Here is a 21068-nt window from a genome sequence, read left to right as displayed (position 1 = left end):
ATTGCCTTCTTATTTTACTTCTTACCTAAACTGTGAGTCAGACTCTCACAAAAACCAGGTCTCAGCTGTTTGTTATACATCTCCTCTTATGTATAGAGAACATCACGTTAACAACGTCATCCCTCCAGGTTATCGCTGCCACCTCTTATATTGTCCAAGGCTAGTGGGATTTCTTTCGCCTGTTCTTGGCTGTAATGCTCAGAGGTGTCTGTCCTCTTCCTCTGGAGGTAGAATTTCTTGCCTGCCTGCTACGTACTGCTATTCAGTGTGGTTATCACTCTAATCCAAAATATGTAGCACTTGACTCTTCCTTGAAATATGGTTTTATCTAACACATAAGGGTTTTCCTACAGTTCTTTGACTGAGGGCGGAAGGTAATCTTAGAGTGTATACCAAAATCTTACCATGTATATTGAAACTGAAAGCAGACAAGCTCATTCAAGCTGGTTTAATGCTGCCTCTGCAGCAACAAATTCTTCTTGAGGAATTTTCTCTTTTAGTTTTTCTTACTAAGAAGGCTGGGCTATCTTCAAATTGTTTATATGCTAAAGAAGTGGCTGGAGCTGTTTTGTTTCTTGCTGTTCCCACTGCTTGTTCAAATCTCACTCAGGTTTTGCTGTTGTGAGAAAAAGTTATTTGTATGTGGTACGTTTGATATACTAGGTGAAATATCCTATGCCCATCTCCTGCTGGGCATCAGTTGGTGCAGTAACAAGGGGGTGAAACTGTCCATGGGGGAAATATCTGTGCTATTCTTTCTGGAAGCAGAAATTTGTAATCCTGGACTTTCAATTTACCCTCTACCCACTGTAAATTCACACTGAAAATGTTACAGCCTGGAAGAAGAGAGCATTGATTCCTTTTCCAGACTGGACAGAGGTAATTTTCTTAAGAAAAGGCGATAACCTTGAGAGGAGGTGCATTTTATGTGTAATGCAAGTTGTCTGTCTGATTCTACCCTCGTGGTGTGTGGCAGAGCAAAGATGAAATGAGTTTTGAGCTCAGGTATGGCTATTAGTCCACTGCACCTAGCTGGCTGTTCAAAAGTTGCAGAAATGAGTTTTTAACTAGTTTCGTAAACTGTATTTCTCCATGGCAATTTCTTTCTGAATTTCCTCATTCACAGGAGAGAATGTGAATACATAATCCTTTAAAATCCTGGAAACTGTGGGTGGCACAAGGCTGGATGTTTACCTTGTTCTCTTTAGTGAGTCTGAACGAAGCACGGTCATTTTACTTCGGGGAAAGGGTGGGAACCAAAGCGCTGAACTTCTCTTTGGACTCCGTTTACTCCAGGCTTGGGTTGTGAGGGATTTAACACGCTCTCTGGGGCTAACACAATATTCCTCTTAATTTGTAGTTTCCTTCTAGTTTATAAATCTAATTTTCATCCACATGTGCTAAAGTACATACAAAGGGAAATGCTTTAGCATTTCTTAATGAATGCCTTATGCGTGAGTGTTAATGTGCGTACACTGTGACCTGCATGTAAACACATTAGCTTGTCTTTTATCGGTCCAACTGAATGTCCTGGCTTCCCAAACGCTTTTGGCAGGAAGCGTATTATCCGCAACCACGCAAAGAGAAGGGCTTTGCTTCTGCTGAAATACGCGCTGTTACAAACCTCCGGGCTCTGAGGGAGACAACATCGGTGCAGGTTAACGTATTGCGCCATTAAAAAAACTGACGTTAAGCTTTATAAGCAGCATCAAGACCCTCACGGGCAGCAGCCGAGCCCGGACCGCCGCGCCAGGCCGTGAGGGGAGCGGGGGGCGGGGGGGGGGAAGCGGCGCGGGGGCGGCCGCCGCCTGCTCTGCCGCGCGGCCACTAGGTGGCGCTGTGGGAGCGCGGGAACCGCCCGCTCCCCCGCGCCCGGCGGGCGGGAAGCCGCGGGTCGGTGCCGGGCTTTGCTTTCCGTCTCCGTGCACGTCGGTCTGCGTACTGCCCGTAACAAGAGTCGCCTGTGTCTGTCGTGTAACATGGCAGACTGAAAAATGTCTCGAGAGGCAATTTTTTTTTGTCACAGACAGTATTTAGGAAAGAGTATTTTGGCGCGTGTTTACGTACATACGTACTCTTTCACGGTGAAGGTTGCTTTCAAAATTGCTGAATGGACTTTCTTTTGCATATGGGCCTGGCCTTCGTACTTCTGAATCACAGAAAGGGCACGTGTAGTTTTTATGGAGAAAACTGTTGGCATGGTTTTGCAAAACCCCCTTTCGACTGATTCGGGTGCAAATATCAGCTTTTCGAGTCGGACCATGTTCTTCTAAGAGGTAAAGGCCAAAGGAGATCTCATAGTGTTTTCAAGTTAAAGAAGAACTCTGACATCTGAATGCTTTCTATGTATTTCAACTTCATACTGCTGTTAGACAAGTCAGATTTTAGGAGAGTATGTTGCTTTGATCTTGCGATATAGCCATGTTTAAAACATTTTAATCACGAACCAGTGCAGAAAATGTTCCAAGTGACAGCAGTTTTGTCATTCTCCTCTATTTGCACTGAAACCCATACTACAAGTTCAGGCTATTCATGTCTCTCCAGTACTGGGTAGAAAAGTTAAGTTTTTAAAGAAAAACCCTTTATTTCATGGGATCCACTTTTACACACCGGTCACTTGCGTCGCTCCTTTGCCCCCTGGGCTGCAGTTTGTGATTCCAGTTTGCCTCATGTGTTTGTCTTTCACTTCCTAGCCCAGCCAGCTCTCCCTTCTTCAGGGCAGGGTCTCCAGCCCACCCAGGTGTGGAGGTGATGCTGCTCTACATGGGCAGTGCTGCACCAGTTGGCTTTGACCTTCTTGTTTTGCACCTGTGTTGGTGTGGGAAGGGCTCTGCGGGTTGTGGGACGCAGCAAGCTGGGCTTGGGGCCGCAGCAAAGAGGGGCAGCCACAGCCTGGGCTGCCCAAAAATCGAGCAAGGTGACTATCCCCCTCTGCTCAGCGCTCGTTAGACCTCATCAAGGTACTGTGTCACCTTTTGGGTCTGCCAGGACAGGAAAGACATGGACCAGCCGGGGTGAGTTCAGGGGAGGCCCCAGGACGGTCAGGGCTGAGGAACACCCGGGGGAGCAGGGCTTGCTCAACCCGGGAAGGGCCCTGAGCAGCCGCCTGCACCCACCCATGGGGAGGTTGCTGAGACCAGGCAGCCCGGCTCTTCGCAGGGGTACGCGGCGGGAGGACACGAGACAACATGCATAGTGGAAACAAGAGGCTCAGGGCTGGGTATCAGGAAAAACTTTCCTCCCTGGGGCAGGCTGCCAGGGCAGGCTGCGCAGCCTCCATCCCGGCAGGTGTCAAGCCCCAACTGGACACAGCTCGGAGCAGCCTGGTCTGGCCTGGGGCTGACCCTGTCCTGAGCAGGAGACCACGCTAGAGACTTCCCGAGGTCCTGTCCAACCTGAATTATCCTGTGTTCCTATGATTTATGTCTTCATTTGCCTCAGGTCTGCCCGTTTACTTTCTCCCATATACAAGTTACTTTTTTCCTCTCACCGTTTCCATTTTCCATTAACCTTATTTAACCAGCAGACTGTATTACTCTCTTGAAGTTTTACGTGAACCCCACTGGCAGCTGGAAGCTGTGTTGCAGCGAAAGTGCAGTGCAGGGAAGCAACAAGGGGCCAAATGGTACAGCAAGATTTTCACCAAGAGAGGAGTGAGGAGGGACCATAGGGCAGCAGAGCTTTTGGGAGCAACCCCTATGGGAAGTGAGTGCAAGTCCCTGACCAGACATGTCTCTGCTGAGTCAGGAGAGCTCCTGCTGTATATGTGGGATAGTCAGGACCATTGATCACTGTGAGGAAAGACTTGAGACTGGGGAAAATGAGGAAAAACAAAGCTTCCGAAACTCTGGGTGAAGTGAGATATGGACTGAAGCTATTGGCTTCAACGTACCACAATCTTCTCATATATGTCTGATTTAAATAATGAATAAAATTTTATTTATTTATGTATTTATTTTCCTCTGACAAAAAGCAGAGAGCAGGAAACTCATAAGCCAAGTATTTACTTAATCATGTTGTCTCAAAGGATAAAACTGAAAAATTAATTTAGAATTGTTAATTTATTATTTTATCCCATTTTAAAACTATATTTGTCTTTCCTTTTGCCTGTGTATCTTAATGATATTTGTCAAACGTTTTAAGATTATAGATGAAATCCTGAAACACTTGAAGAAACAGTAATTTCGCTGTTGGCTTCTATGGAGTCTTTTTCTACCTTGTAACAGTAGGAGGAATCCTGGTTTGACTTTGATCAGTGCTCTGTTACAGAAATAGGCTAATAAGTATGCATACTGGAAGTTTAAATCCTTAGTAGAATGGCTTCATCAGAACAGTAATAAATAAGTTTTGCTGTCTTTGTCGTAGAGGATTTCACCCCAGTTCCATATAAGGCTCTACCACCTCCAAAACCAGAAAAAAAGTTTCCTCCTTATACTGGATTTGGTTCAGAAGAGGATTCTCTGTGCTCCTGTATGGGTCTGCTTCCCAAGCCTCCCCAAAGAGATTTCAAGAAATTCATAGAAAAAGACAGGTATTTCAGTGAAAAATATTTCTAACTTTTTAAAATTATGTCTTTTTGTGAAGGAGATAAATGTTAAGTAGGAAAGTCATTTTTTCAGCAAAATATGCAACTCATCAGACTTTTAAGGGACAGGTGCATGAGGACTGGTTTAGTGACACGGTACTCCAATTTTCTCCAAACTCAGCAAAATTTCTCTTTTGAGAAGGCAAATATTCTGACCCTCCCATCCCCTACCTTCTTCCTGTCTCCTGTCTTCAGTGGGAGTTTGATGGAAGTCTTAGTCTAGGAATTAGTCAGGAATTTTGTATGCTTCAGCAGTCCAACACCAATTTGTTTTTCTGTTTGACTTTCTGGCATTTACTTTTTTTGTCTGCTGAATTTCATGCAGTTTACTGGAGCAATATTAAAGCAGTAACCCTTTACTTTCCATTACGAAATGGTTTGTCAGGCAGTGGTTGTTGAAGCCTAGGTGGAAAGCCAAGTCACTTGCTAGAGATTCACCTGTAGAACCTCTGTAAAAGAAGAAAGCTATTAGAAAAAGGCTTGGAAATGTATTGATAGTGCATATAGCGGTAATGTAAATAATTTAAACCACAATCACTTAACAAATATCCAACTAGTAAGATCATCTGGTAGGCCTGATGTTGTGGAGGTAATCCTAGTATGTATTGCTATTCAGAATTTGATTTGAAAAATATACATACCTAAGTGTGTTCTTTCTTTATAAATTTTCTGGAAAGAAACTTGGAGTTTGATCTGCAACTGCATTTGAATACAAATTCATTCCAGACCTGTGGCAGAGCAGTAATTTTCGCCTGAAAATGATTCCTGTCTGTCTGTCTGACTCTAGCTGGTTCTGTTAATTTAAGCTGAAAATGGTTTTTGACGAAGTAGGGAATCTTATGCCATTTCCCTTCGTGGTCCAGGAATAACACAATTAATGTATGTTACAAAACTCAGGAGAATATGTATCTTAGTGATGAAAACTTTTTTCATACTCTGTTTTTGATTTCTTACCTCTTCTTTCACTTTTTAGAAGTGGCATGGAAAGTAACATACTGCGCTTTCTTGCAAAATTCGTCACAGATAGTCCTATTGACAAGGATCGGAAATTCATTATTTCCTACTTCCTGAGTGATGACACCATTTCAGTTTTTGAACATATACAGCGAAACACAGGTAAGATGTAGTAATGTCTTGCAATCAGCCCCCGTTGCCCTGCTCATTTGATTAGAGTTTACAGTAAACATTGTGGCCAGACTCGGCACTAGCAGAAGCAGGGATGTGGATTTTTAAAAGCAATGGGAATTACATCAGCAGGTCTACTGCATTATCTTGCATAGCTGTATGTCATAGTAATTCATAATCTTCATCACTCAGAATAACGCTGTTCATTGTATGACAGTACTTCACAATATCCTTTGGGAATGGGAAGTTTAATGCATTAGAACTTTTATTACATTTTAATATGCAAATTTGGCCTTTAAACTTTTGCTTTGGTTGTGGATAACATACAGGAATTGTATTGTAACTGATGATAAATAGGGACAGGAAACGTAAGACATCAAGAATGAAAGAGTAAATCCTTTGTTTTGCAAGATTGTGTTACGGTGTTATGAAATCTGTGTAGCATCCATTGTATAGAAGCAGCTCATGAGAGCAAAACAGCTGTGATTTTTTAACATACTTTATCATTAATCATGTAGTGTTGAGCATATAAAGAGTGAAGATTGCCCTGTGCTAGTGTCTGTACATGCGTGCGTACGTGTGTGTGTGTATAATACTGAACTGAATTTCAAGGGCTAGACTGCCAGTGTTTAATGACAAATGCTTTGTTACTTCTCAGTTGCTTGATCACATTTATCCTATTGCTGGGGCATGGTCACCCAATGTTGTCATGGTTAAATTCTTTTCACCACTGTTGTTGGCTGCCTCCGACTGAGGATATGAAAGGTTTTATGATTTTCAAGCATCTTTTTATGTCCGTGGAGGGTCTTGTGCATGGATGGAAGAACACAGCACTGGGAAGGATGTCAGGAAGTCATTCTGTAACTCAGAGAGATAGGGCGGCCTTGGCTAAGCACGACCCTGCTGGAGAGATTAGTGTATTTCTGTGAAGCCCACAAAACATCTGCAGCAACAGTTTCAGAGCAGTTGACATCCAGAAGTGCTCTGGCACCTCTCAACATGTGCAGTCAAAGGACTGACTCTTAAAAGCTGCTGTCAGCCTCTGATAAAACCGTAGAGAGAAAAAAAATCAGGAAATCACATTCTGTCAAAGACAAGGGAAAAAGAGTAACAGAAGGTTTCCTTAGTTACCATGTTAGGCTCTTGTGGAACCTTGTGACTAGCTCTTTCGGTACTGCTGGAATTGTCCTGTATTGGCTTCTTGGCACAGAGCACCTTAGTATGGTATTTCAAGTACGCCCTGCAGTGGCGACCAGCTCACTGTCTAGAGCAAAGACTGTCCTAGGGAGGACTGTTCACTCCCCTTTGCTTCAGGGTCTGGTGCCAGCGGTTGACTTTCTGAGGTCCAGTTTTTCAGCTTACAGTTAAGGACTAAATATTCTTGCAACCCTACGTTTAAGCCTTTACTGAAAATGATTTCTGATGTTAATCCTTCTCAGACCTATGATGAACATCACATCCATAAAAAATGAAGGTGTGGTGAATATCTAGACCCTTCTGTATCCCCAGAGAACTCTTTCTGTGCCAGTGGTACTACTAAGTAATTTTGAATGCCCTGCACATTTTCAATGCAAAGAACTTCTAATGGCATTTCTGCTTGTATCCAACTATATTACGAATGCATAAATAGGGACCTCACCCCCAACTAAAATACAAGCAGTTCTCTGAGAAATGTTTTGAAAATGTGTAGAGTTACCTGCCTAGGCTTCAATGAGCGTTCCCAGTTAGCCCTGCTCCATTGCAACATCAAGATTAAGCACTGTTTTTGGCAGCAGTGTCCTGTCATCATTATTTTACTAGCTTCCTGCCATCCAGTGGCCTGTAATTTATGCAACTTCTTTTATTACAGCTAAAGACACATACACTTATGTATATATTTATTATGTAATGCTGCTGAAAGCATCAAGGGCAGCTCAGTTCCCCACTAGTGAATGACATGTTTGATTGGCATTCTTTATGTCTGGAGACATAAAGGATGCTAAGGGTACAGCTGCACTGTTAAATTAAAGAAGTCCAGGGAACAGTTTGAATCTTGGACCCCAATCATATATATTACCTGTTCGGTCATTCCTGGTTCTCCTTTGCACCATTCCAACTAGACAAGGCTCCAGAGACCCTGGCGCCCCTCCTGTGGGATGCTAAACTCCAGAAAACTCTCCTACAAGGCAGTAAGGACAGGGCTGCACCAGGTTTGGCTTGCTCCACCCTTATCAGTCATCTAACACTACCCCAGGAGGTTTTGCACACTCAAAAATTCAGGTCCTTCTACCACATCCAGGCACTGCAAAACATACCCTCAGTTTTATGCTGTAAAACACCACTCTGTTGGACTGCAGCACAGCCCTCACATACCTTCAAGCAGTTTGAACACGCAAAATTAATAGCTGTGTCTTAAGATCCCAGATTTATCACATAGGACCCAGGGCAAAGCCAGAGCCACACACTGTGCAATGCAGATGTGGTCAGTTGCTCAGGCTCTCAACAGCACGGGTGCCAGGCCAGAGATTGCTTCCTGGCTTCCTTTTATTTTGGAATGAGAATATATGCTGGGATTACAGCTGGGAGCCCCTTGACCATTGCTAGTCAAACAAAATGTGAAACAATAAGTGGGTAAGTTTGCATACCAACAATAACAAATGCTTTAAGACGCATATGAAAGGCAAGTATCTGTAAATGGGTTTTTAACTTCCCTGGGATGTTAAAGTGGATGGAGTAGCTGACTTTCAGAGGTGGTAGAAAGGTGAAGTGGAAGGATGTGGCTAAGAACTGGCCATTGGAGAGTAGTGAGAACAGCCTTGAAGAGACAGGATAAGAAGTAGGGATGGGGGGTTGGGTGGGGTAGAGCAGCAGTTGGAAAGCAGCCTGGGACTGCAGAAGTTTCTTTGTTCCCACCTTCCTTCTTTTCTTTTTTCTCCCTTTCTCTTCTCTCTCTCTATCCCTCCCTCATTTTAGTCATGTCTGAAGGAAAAGTGAACGGGTTTCTTTGAGGTTAAGAATGAGAAGGCTTTGCAGAGGTCAGATAAGAGCAACTAGGAAAAAGGAGTAAGGTGTGCAAAATGGGAGCAAGAAGAACATTCGTGTGTGAGAAGGAAAAGTGTTGAAGTGGATGGGGTGGGAGAAGAGTAAGTTTGAGCACATCTTAGAGAGGGGATAAGTTAAAACAGTAAATGACTCCCAAAATAACAACTTGACCATCCCTTTTGTGCACAGGTTCAAAAGGCTATTTTTGCCTTTTTATTTGCATGAATTGATAGCAATTGGCAAGTAAAAATGTTTCAAATTGCAGTCCTAAAATGGAATGAATAAGTTGCTCATACTTTTCTCAGTCCAGCAACCTGAAGGTTGTAGACAAGTACTTCACACTATTAGTAACACTGTGAAACTGTATTTGAAATGCACAGGGCTGGACATCTTGAAGCACTTTTTGAGATGGGGGTCAAAGCATGAGAACTTTGGCTCCCCATGCAGAAGATCACAGCCCCTTTTTTACTCAGTGTAAGACCAAGCCAACAGCTGTACAAACACCTGCAAAGTCTGATCTGATCTTAATGGAAGCGGGTCTTTGGTTGTGGTGTTTATTTTGTGCTTTGAGCCTGGCTCTTGTAGATTTCCATTAAAATTTCTCATCAAGTTTCAGTGTAAAATCTCTAACCTAATAAGATATTTTTGGTTGTTTTCCTTTATACCTCTTGAAATGTACTAACCCGTAACATTTAAAGAACAATTATGGGACAGATGTATTAAGGTAAGTTTCCAATCTAAGTGCGCAGTTGCAGGGAAATAGACAAGAGTGAAGTTCCAATCTTAAAGAGACCAGTTCTGTTTAAATATTACAAACAGTTACCAGGATTATATAATCTAAAATTTCATATTTGTTTTAATAGCTAGTTGAAAAGGAATGTATTGAGATTAGTTACATTAGTGATTTGAATTGTGTTTTGATTCAAGCTAGATCTGACAATTACCATAGTGTGTTTTTTGTCTTTTGCTTTTATGGTGCTAGTAAAGCAATTAAGACAGACATCTGACCCAAAATGTGGTTTAATACGTAGTTTGGGTTTCACATTAATTTATAATTTTGACTATAAAAGGCATTTTATTACGCTGTTCATCAGCCTTTTATTGGACTTGCATCACTACCTAATATGTAAGACATCATTAAACGTTACTAAAGTATGCTTTTTTGGCTTTTGGCTTTGGAAGCTCAAATATAAACAGGAAACAAACCCTGAGCACTCCAGAGTTGTTGTAGGGCACATATCCTGATGAAACTATACATGTAACAATGTTTTCTAGAAAGCTTGGTACGTGCAGTGCAATCTTGTGGATTATCCAGAAGATATTACTGGAAAGCGAAATGTTCCTTGTGGATTATCCAGAAGATATTACTGGAAATGTTCCTTGTGGATTATCCAGAAGATATTACTGGAAAGCGAAATGTTCCTTTTAGTATCTTACATACCCTTGAGCACCGTGTGCAGTTTCCAGTGGCACAAATAAAATCATTATAATATGAAAAGAAATAATGTGACATACCCAGCTCACAAAGGAAATAACAGATCGCAATTAAGTTGCATTGGCAGAACAGTGTGTGGAAGATAGTGTCATGTCACTCCTACTTTTTTTTAACATTCAAAAGCCCTTAAAACCAAATTAGAACTACAGTGCACCAGAATTCATGATCTTCGTAGGACGGTGCTATCCGAAGTTGTGAATTTTTTTTTCTTTTTTGCTTTAACAGTTCAAGGATAATTGCCTGCATCTTACATTTTGCATCTTATGTTTCTCAAGGGTCAGTCCCAAGGCTGGCGACAGGGTTATGGGAACGATTTGAAGAGGCACATTTCTGTCCCATTTTAAAGAAAAGAAAAAAAGGGAAGGTGTTTGGCAGGCATTCAAATGAGACATGTCACAGAATATGCACAATGTAACTGTTGCTGTGGACACTGGCAGAGACAGTTCTTTTAGCAACGAGAGGGAGTGGGAGAGTGTATTATGAGACAAGAAACTCAGGGATGAAAACTAATATTTAAATACAAACCAGCTGGTTTGGGGTGTCTTTTGGGTTTTCTTTTGTGTTTTTTTTTTCCCCAAGTAAAGCCACAATTAATTATTTACAATTCTATTCCCGTAGGGATACTTGGTGGGAAGTTCTTGGAAAGAGGTCGCATTAAGAAGCCTGGGCAGGAGCTCTTTAAGAGTGAGCCATCTGAATACTTCAAGGCTCAGAATCTGTTTGTTGGAGCCAAAGTTTGTTTCCATGGTCACAACTTTCTTTTAGTGGATGCTGATGAGTACACATTCAACTACATGGAGAAGCATGCAAATGAGGTGAAGCAGGCTCTTGTTATTTTCTGTTATCTTTAAGGACTGTACCTTATCTATATATTTTTCAGAATTATTTATACCTAGTTTCTTCATCAAAGTTCACAGCCCAGTACTCTCTGTCTAGCAGTGGATTTAGGAGATGTTAGCTAGGGAGTGCACAGAAGCCTAGCCGCTCTTCGCTGTCCATTCCCCTTCTACTTTCTCAGCATCCACTCTTACTGTATTAGAGGTTGTTAGAAGGTATATCCCTGCCTATTCTTTCTTGAGACTGTTTGTGGGCCTCTTGTCCCTGAATTCATCTAACCCTTGTTGAACCTACAGATACTGTCTGCTTCCACAGCTTTCTGTGGCAGCAAGTTGAAAAGTTCACTGCCTACTATGTAAAAAAAAAAAAAAGATGATAAAAGAAGTAAGTATCTTTTATCTGTTTTAAACAAACCTCCCACTAGTTTCAAGGCCAGTTCTAGTGTTGTGGGGTTTCATGAAGATCCCCATTCACCTTATGCACCACCTTCATAATTTTGTAAATCTCAGACATTGTTCCCCCACAGCCTAATCCTATCTAATGATGAGTCTCACCCTTTTTAGTCTGTCCTTGCAAGGCAACTGTGAGATGTGGAGACTGGAACAGTGCACAGTACTCAAGATGTGGGCACATCCAATTTAGAGTCTTACCAATGAGGCTGTTATATTCCCTGATTTGATTTTTTGGCTTCATACATATTTATCTGCCAAAACATTTCCCTTGTAATATTAGAAATTCATATCACAGTCAGGAATTCAAGCTTACAGTTTGTACTGAGTTTCACTACCTTTTGGTGTTGCCTTTAGAGGGCAGAGCAACAATAAATAGAGAGCTGGCATGCCTCGGCTGATGTATACTTCATGCTACCAGTCATTACAGAAATGACTGGTAAAGAAGCCCTCATTCACCAAAGCCAGAAATGTATCCGGTAGGAGGAAATTGATTGTCTTATAGCAATTGTCACAGAGGTCAAAAAAGAAAGGATACAGGGATGGAGAACCACAGAAGAGTCACAGAGTGTTTTGTGGGATTTTATGTTGGTTTGGTAAGAAATGTAGATTTTTTTTTTTTTAATTTATTTTTTACAATGAAGTTTGTGCTGCGATATTTGAATAAATGTACCCTGGTATACTTGGCAGTTCCTGTTATGTGCAGCTCTGACCCGGTCATTCTGAGACACATCTTAAGAATGCATCAGCTCAGGAGCCAAGGCATTTCTGCATCATGATCCCTCTTCTGGATTGTTGCTTTGTCAGTGTGATCTTGAACATCAGCCTTTGGATTAGACTGTGCTGTGAGGACCTTGGGGTAGTGCATAGGCTTGATAGCTCATGGTGGCGTGGCAGCATGAATGGTGCCCTTAGCAGACCTTCTGCAGAGCTGCCCTTTGCATGGGCTTGTTGAGAGTACCCCTAGGGAAAATATCCAGGAGCGTTTATCCTCTGCCCATTTGTCCAGACCTTTTGTGGATGGAGAAGGGCAAAGGTTCTTAGTGCAAGTTTTAATTGTTCCCTGTCTGCTGGCTCACCAAAGTGAATGAACCTGCAAGACTCCCAAGACGCCAGTAGGCCTAGCACAGTTTTAGGGACTGTGAGTCTTGATGCCATTGTGCTGCTGAGGCAGAGGTGGATGCAACCTGACCCTGTGCTGCCTTTGGGCCACACGTGCTGTTCTCACTCAAATGAAAATAGCAGAACGGTGTGATTTCTTTCTAAATTAACGTGGAGTTAGCACCACCTGCCTTCCCCAGAATAATGAGGAAGGTCTGCAAAATGCTTGTTGACTTAAAATGCTACAACTGCTAAATGCTTTAAGCAGTAAAATACAAAGCTATATACATTATGTTTTCCTACTGCTGGACTGTTTCTCCTCCTGGTAGAATCAAAGCCAAAGCTATTCTCCAAAATGCAGTGCACATCATTAGATTGTAAATGTTCTTTGGAACTGCTGTTTGCATTGATTATCTTGGATCAAACAGGTGAGATTTTAGTTTTCCACACTGAATGATTGTATATTATCAAAATAAAATCTGCAAAATGGGAAGAAGCAACACTAAAAATACTTCTTGAAAGTGAATTTTGAAATGTTCTTTGCACAGTTAAGATTTTAAAACAGCTGGTAGATAAAAAGGTTTATTCTCCTAATGATAGATGCTTTATTCACATCCTCTGAATAGAGCTCCAGAAGTAAAGACACACCTTGTTTGCCTCAGTTCATCAGGGGATTGCATACTCAAATCACAAGAACTTCAGCAATTATTAGAGAAGAGCAGAGCTGGAAGATGGTTTGAAGAAGGGGAAACAATTTTAAGATGACTATTTTTCAGTTATTCCTAAAATTAGAAAATAAATAATTTCCCTTCTGAATAGACAGAGGTTCCTTTCAGCGGAACACATCAGTATGTTTTGTGAAAACTGGTGAAAGAAATCCAGATGGAATGTTTTTCTTCTGGGAAATGCCATTTTGACCACATGTCTATAGGCTTATGTTGATTTAGATGAAACTTTGGTAATCATAGTGCAGGTGGGAATTCATTTTGCTATCATTGAAACATTTCTTTGATACCATATGAGATATTTCAAAAGTTTTAATTTTCTGTTTCAAAATTGTATTTATTATATTGTTTTTAAGTTATGGGGAGAGAAGAATCATTGAGTCTTGTCATTTTGATTGCTACCTATACTGAAAGTAACTTTAAGGATCTAATTCTCAAACCTTTTCAACACTTTTAGTTTCTTTTCCAATTTGAGGAAAAAAAAGATGTATTTAGAAAATGTAAATTTGCTTGCAAAACAGAACGTGTGTTGTGCACAGTCCTACCGGTATTATCCAGGTTTGGGGAGGACTCTTTGAAACAAGGCATCACTGTGCCTCCTTGGAAATGAATTTATCATCACTGAAACAGTCTCAGTTGTTCAAACTTTGTAGTCTTCTGCAGCACAAACATGCAGGTTGATTTTACTTCCACTGAATTCAACATCATAACCTCTGACTTAAGCAAGACAATCAAACAAAACTAGATTGTGACTAATAGCATGTCAGGAATTACATGAAAAGGGGGGAAAGTGGGTAAAGAGTTATTGCCATGCTGCGTGGATACTCGATGTCTATGTAGGTGTTTGGAATATGTAGTTTAGAAAAAAGATTTAAAAATAACTGCTTTGATAATGTAGAGAAGACAGGTTTTTAAATAGAACACTTTGTCCGTCTTTAAATACTCTGCTCATTGATGCCTTCTGCCCAGTCTTTTCTCAATCTCTCTTCCTTGCTTTTTCAGCAAAAAGCTGTGTGCTTATGGCCCAAACAGTAACAGCTTGGGGAGGGGCCTGAAAAAGTTGCTGTCTCTAAAACGTTTTGGTTGCTGGTCCAGCTGCTACACACCACTGCCTTGCATGGCATTGCATGCCAGGACTGTACCTGGAGCTTTGGCATAGGCAGCAATTGTCTTCTCTAAATCCGAGCATGTTACCTGTAACCACTGGTGTATTAATTAAACTTGGATCAATTTGTACTGCTCTGGCAGTGTCATAGGGACTTCAAATACCGTTTTCTGGATCCCTTTGAACTGATACAAAGCTGTAGACAGTCTTCAGCATAATTGGGAGTGAGGCCCAATCTCTGTTGTGATTAGGTCCTTAATACCAGTCATACCAAATTTCAAATAATTGCTAGTTAAAAAAAACATTGCTTACTGGAAGAAATGGGAGAAAACTATTTTAAGACAGTTCATTGTGCTTTGTAAGTTACATAGAGCATGATAGATGTAAGGACATATCAGACACTCATACTTGGACTCAACCCCGATTTAATGACTAAATACATAGATGTTTTATGTTAAAAATAAGTATAGCAAATAAATCTTTTGTAGAGTTCTAACACAACAATCTGAATATAGGGTAGAAGCCTTAGTGTTGCAGTTCTGTTTCTCTAAATTCAAATTTATTTTAATGGCCTATTTAGGAAGAAATAAGCATTCTTCTTACATGACAGGAAAAATCAGTTCCTAACAAATTTCCAGTCTGCTAATTCTGAGTATAAAAGACAACATAGTCTAATATGAATGAGAATATCTATTGAAGCAGTTCATTAGAGCCAACTGTGAAAAGATTAATTTTAATTGGTGAAATTTATTAATTGAGAATTAAGTGAGGTGCACCAATATAAAATGAGGACCAAGTTATTAGAACTGTACTTTAAATGTTTCTACTTTTTCTTTAACAATACAATGTTTGAAGCAAAAGTGGATGTCCTTTTATGTGGCTGGAATAAGCTTTCTGCGTGTGCATGATGTGATGATTTTTGTTTAATTTTTTATATTCTCAGTAGGAAGCAATTTTTTTCAGTAGCAAGCTTTCCTCCAAACTTACCACAGTGCTGATTTATGCATTTGAAGTGAGACAATGAAGAAACTAATGATACTTAGTGGTTCAGCATTGCCCTGCATCATGACAACTCTTGCTGGTACATGCATAGTTGGTTGCATAGTGCTTTTCTCTCTCATCTATGTCTTGCTTTCCTCTGTTAAGTTCTCTGTGGCTGATATTGGTGTCATCCTTAAGAAACTGAAAGACATAACCGAATCTCGTTCCCGAGAAATCAGACAGGTGTTTGCAGCCACTGACCCTGAGCATACCAAGGTGATTCAGTATGACCCTTTCAGGTAAGACAGTGGATTTTGGTTTTTTAATATTTAATAAAGGCACATTCCCCAAAAATGTATAGAGCATGACTGTTTCTTGATGCTTTCTGCACGTTAGCTGAAAAATGGCGTACGTTTGTTTTGCATTTACTTGGAGTGAATCCATGCCCCAGAAAAAAAGAGAAATGTGATCGTTTCAAGTAAGCTGAAAAGCACAACTAAAATCTGTCTACCTTTTATGGAGCTGGCATAGGGTGTTGTGAAGAAAGGCAAGCCCGCAGTAATATGTACACTGAAGGATAAAGAAAAGTCCACCCTGAGAGTCAAAAAAATTAATTAGTTGTGTTGAAATTCAGGAAGGAATGTTTGAGTTGCCTCCTGAAAATGGTGTTATTTGGGTTTTGAATAATTGATAAAGAGAGTCTTCATGGAATCGAGGTGTATTGAAATTATAGAATGCAGTTGTAAGCATCTTTAAAAAAGACTGGAAAGCAGTAGCGAGAGCAATAATTAAGGCTTGGATAGTAATTTAACTGTAGATAGGGGGAGTAGAAATCTGGATTCTGGCAATGATCCAGATATGGCAATGGGAAATGTATAGATACTTGAAAGAGGATCATGCTCAGATGTAAGCTGATTTCAGTTTATCCCACAGCCAGAATACTTGAGCGTATGAACTGTGTTGGGTACTGGTAAAGTTAATGATGTTGAACAGAGGAGGAAATTTTACCTAGAAGCATTTGGTTTTCACAGTGGTAATACACTATGTATTTAGGAACTGTCATAATAAATAAAGCATATAAGTAGATGTATATTGCGTGGAATGTCATCCCTATAGGAATGTTAACCAAGGCAGAAATTGCTTCTGAAATATCTCGGAAGAGATATAGATCAGCAGAGGGTTCTTCCATCAGTTCAAAGTGGAAGTAGTGAGAAATGAAAATGAACTGGTATTCAGAAATGAAAGATAAGTGATTAGAAGGTAGGATTTAAACTAAAAGGGGCCATAGTTATTGGCAGCTTTTGGTCAAAATATTTCTAGACTCAGGTATTTTACTCAACAGAAGCAAGATTTTGAATTGTTAATTGCATTAAGAGGGAAAATGTTATTACTAGAGTAAGAAGGGGAGAAAATTGAAAGTTAATGTATGTCTGGAGAAACTTTATAGCACTTGGAAAAGGGTTTTAATTTATATGCACAATAACTGTGTGAAATCAAATAATTATAGTTTTAATTCAAATTATGAAATAATCATCTGTAAAACTTCATCTTCTTACAGGCACTAAGAGCAGGTCAAAGTTTTGGAACATTTGCGTGATGAAATTGGTGGAGCACACTTTTAGAAGGGATGAGTGTGCTTTTAAACAGCAGGGAAGGATTTTTGTTTTATCAAGAAGAGGCTCAGTTGAGTGTAAATTTAATCACAGTCGTATTCTGTACAGCTGTGAACAGCCCAGCTGTTTAATTTAGGGTAGTGCTGTTCTGTGGCATGGAGTAAGATATGTCTAGTCATATGGTATTGAGGCACTTGGTTTCAGCAACAAAAATGCAGTAGCCCTCTCCATAAGCAAGAGAGAAAGCAGGGGAACCCACTAATAAATGTTTTCTTGGCCTCAATGCTCACCTGGGCCAGCCTGAGCACCTACTAATGGTCTACATCCCTCCTGTGGTGGGACTGCAGAGGGTCTAACAGGGAGCATTCACACTGCCAGAGGAAGAATTTGACTCTATGGAACATTTAACTTCTGTGCTTTATAGTGATAGTAGATTTTGTTTCTGTTCATTCATATTATACCCAGTAATCTAAAGGCTCTCTTCTTTTTATTATCCACGTATCTTCTTTTAGAACAAAAGAAACATTTTTAATGACAAAGGTGAGAGCACTCTGCACCTATGAAAAGTCAAAGATATTTTCTGTGAATAGAATAGGTACTTTTCTTTCAGTTTTGTATTTTCTTGTGTACATCACTGTTTATTTTTAATCTGTCATGGTATTTCATGATTATAACTAACTACAAATGATTATTTTTAGTACAGGCAATTATCTGTGTGACAGCTTCAACCAACATGATAATCCTCTTTTCTTATCTTAAATATAGCTAAAGCTTTACTGTGCTCTGAATTTGCTTGTTCAGATTTCTTCCTTTCTACCTCTGTAATTTTATATGACCTGCATTTAAAAATACACCTCTAAGTATGATGTAGTGAAGCAGAATTGTAGTTATACAGTTGACTTTAACTACACTCAGAACCCAAATCTACAGCTCATCATCCAGGAAATAAATACATTGTGTACACTGAAGCTATCCCCTAAGCTATCGTTAAAACTATTGAAAGCTTTGTTAAAAAGAGAAGAAAAAAATAACTAAAACTTAGATGCCTGTGCATCACATGATCCTATCCAGACTGCTTTTTCTCATAAGCTACTGCAAGACCGCTGTTAGAGACAAAGAACCATGTGGGTTTAACAAAGATGCCTGTCTTCAATTCAGCTTGAGAAAGAGCTCTCTTAAGCAGTTAATTATTATTTCTTCTTTCTTTACCAAATTCAGATTGCAATCTGTCTTATTCTTCTACAACAACAAAAAAAAGTAAAACAAAAGATAACTAAGCTGTGGGAACAATTGTTGCAGCTTGTTTCTTTTTGTCAGGAGGAGTTTAGATGTAATCCTGTTTGTGAATCTTGGGTCTCGCTCATTAGTCCCTAGCAATCACTAAAATATTCCTTAATTCCCAAATAAGACAATAATTTTATCAGGGGGTTTTGGTGACTTTGATTGTCACTGACTGACTTGAGAAAATAGAAGACCTTTAAAATCCTGACACTGGAAAAATCTGTGCCATGTATAGAAATCCAGTCTGTGGAAATATTCAGATGGGTGATGCTATCTACGTGCTTTCAGCTTTGCCAGCCCAAGCATTTAGAGTGCCAGGCTTATCAGGCAGTATTGTCCTCTTCTTTGTGTTTGCAGTAATGTTACTGCAGGCTCCAGGAAAGAGGCTCCAGTTTTGACTGGATCTCTGAATGCTGCTACAATACAAATAATAATATTCAGTAAGTGAAAAAATAATACTGACAAGATAATGATAATATTAATAGATAGACCAAGTTTTGGTCATTGAGTTTGCATAATCTCAAATAAGGTTTGCTGCTGTCAACAACGTGTCTTGTCCTTATATTTATCTCCTGCCACTGCAAATAAAGGATCTTTCTGATTTATTTAATATGAAAAAAGCAGCAGTTGAATCAAAGTAGACACTATACAGTGTTTAGCATCCTTTTTTGAATAGCTGTATAAGTGCAATCATATTCTATGAAGAGATATCTTCATTTGAACAGGACCGCACAAGCCTCTGAGAGGAAGCAAGTGAAAAATTATATTTGTTGATAAAATTTTGCAGTTTGGAAGGGTACTAAGTTTCTGTGCTTTCAGTTCACGTGTGGATCTTAAGACACCCATTATCAGATTCATTCAAGAATTTAACTGTTCTCCAGACAGCAGTTTGAGTTTTGTGTCCGAACTTTGTGCATCACTAATAATTTCTTCCATTAGTTTTTGAAGATCGGTATGTAATCACAGTGATGCAGTACCCTCAAGGGTACCACAAGGTACAGCTCTAACTGCATCAGCAATTATGGTGAAGCTTACTCTTAGTGCAGTTTATCCAGCAGTATCATATATAATTAATCTAATTTTGACTGAGGGACATAGGCCTATGTTGATGCTTGCTGTTAAAAAAAATCCTCCTGAACGTGAGTTCACCAGAGGCAGATGTTTGGGATAATAACGCTAATGTAGTTACACTAAGCCAGGTTTTTCAAGAGGCCTTGTAGCAGCTGAGGTAACCTACAGTTCAGGCCAGTTTTTTCCAGGAGAGCAGGAAGCCTCCTAGGTTTCCTTGAATACCTTGCTACTGGTGTTTTTCTTCCCTTATGTTGTGTCAACATCCAGGACATATGAAGAACTCTGTAATCATTGAAGGCAACAAAACCCCTACTGCAAAGACAATGTGATCTTTAAAATTTGTCCTTCTCCTCCACTCTGCCAACAATATAAAGCAGAAGGAGATTGTTCTGAACTCTAATTACTAGTCCTGGTTCTTAAGCTCCAAAGCTTGTGTCCATTTGCTGATATACCACAAGTGCCTTCAGGAGCTTACCCAGAAATCACTCCAGCTCTATTACCAGCAACAAACTGTTGATATTAGGAATGACTCGTCATTCAGTGCCAGCACTGGCTCATCAGACGGATCTCAGGAACATTTCTTCTTCTTGGGCTGGGCTGATTTGTCTGAGCAGCACACGCAGTCTTGGGAGAGCACATCTCAGGCTCTTCCCTGCATGATTCTCTGCTGACAGTGTCCAAGCATAAACTGGTCTTGCTGCTGCCTCCCGTCTTCCATTCTTGCCAGGAGGGCTTGTGATTACCATTTGGGTGTAATTTTCTTCCCTCTCTCTGTGACCAATTTCTGTTTTCCTTCCCCCAGCTTTCCCCTGAAAGTTACCCATCAGGGCCAGCTTCCACAATACTTTGTGAAGTGTGGCTTGACACTTGATTAACATTGTTCTCTGTTGGGATCTTCTGCCCCACTTCTCCTCTGATGTTGTTAATTCTCTCTCTCCATTTTATGCAGCTGTTGTTATGCATGCTTTGTGTTTACAGATAATTAATCATGTGCTGCAGAATGCAAAATATAATTAGGAACAAAACAGGGTAATACCTTGTTAATTCACTATCTTGGTGGATAAATGCAATGATAAAATTAATCTTTGCTAATATTCCATGCCAGTATGGCATCTCTGGGAAAAGGCTTCAGTCGTGATTATTATGTATTTTTGTATCTATAGCCAACTACTGAGGAAATGTGGACATTCTGCAAAAGTTTAAGAGCTCGGTTAATTTCCATTATACCTCCTTGAACAGATCTGGATTTCAAATTTAAGTAGATCCATTCTTTAAAGATCTAAATACAGCATTTTATGATGAGTGCACTTTAATCCTTTCCCCCCCCTGAAATTTAGTGATTATTAACTGGTTTTAACTCCTTTACTTAAAACTAATGTAGGCTGTTGTTTTTGTGAACAGAAATTTGATAGTGAGGATCACTGATGGAGCATTTTCAGAACATGAAATTATGACTCTAGGGCGCTATTACAGTGTGAGAGATGAATATGAAATGGACCTCCACTCCCTCCTTTCAGCTGCTCAAGAACAACTAAAGAAAAATAGCTTTGAGAATTTTGAACAACTGTCTGCGGTGCTTATATACAATGACCATGAAAAGTAAGTTTCCTCTATTTATCCTAAGCTGTTATTTGGGAAGCTCTGCTTGTAAACCTACCTACTTTCTGCTTGTTGCTGAG

The 21068-nt window shown here is 40.1% G+C and overlaps 1 protein-coding gene across 2 annotated transcripts in view; it reads left to right on the top strand.

Moving 5' to 3' along the window:
• The window catches only part of EFHC2 (EF-hand domain containing 2), a 63072-nt gene that overhangs the window by 30944 nt on the left and 11060 nt on the right, over positions 1-21068 (top strand). For both annotated transcript variants that reach the window (XM_052794931.1, XM_052794932.1), the window contains 5 exons: positions 4366-4531; positions 5559-5701; positions 10845-11041; positions 15590-15723; positions 20791-20988. In XM_052794931.1, the coding sequence (XP_052650891.1) occupies positions 4366-4531; positions 5559-5701; positions 10845-11041; positions 15590-15723; positions 20791-20988 (838 nt within the window). The remainder of the gene's footprint in view (positions 1-4365; positions 4532-5558; positions 5702-10844; positions 11042-15589; positions 15724-20790; positions 20989-21068) is intronic.

The sequence above is a fragment of the Harpia harpyja genome, chromosome 8, assembly GCF_026419915.1.
Source record: "Harpia harpyja isolate bHarHar1 chromosome 8, bHarHar1 primary haplotype, whole genome shotgun sequence".
Taxonomy (NCBI): domain Eukaryota; kingdom Metazoa; phylum Chordata; class Aves; order Accipitriformes; family Accipitridae; genus Harpia; species Harpia harpyja.
This window is presented reverse-complemented; position numbering and strand designations above follow the sequence as displayed.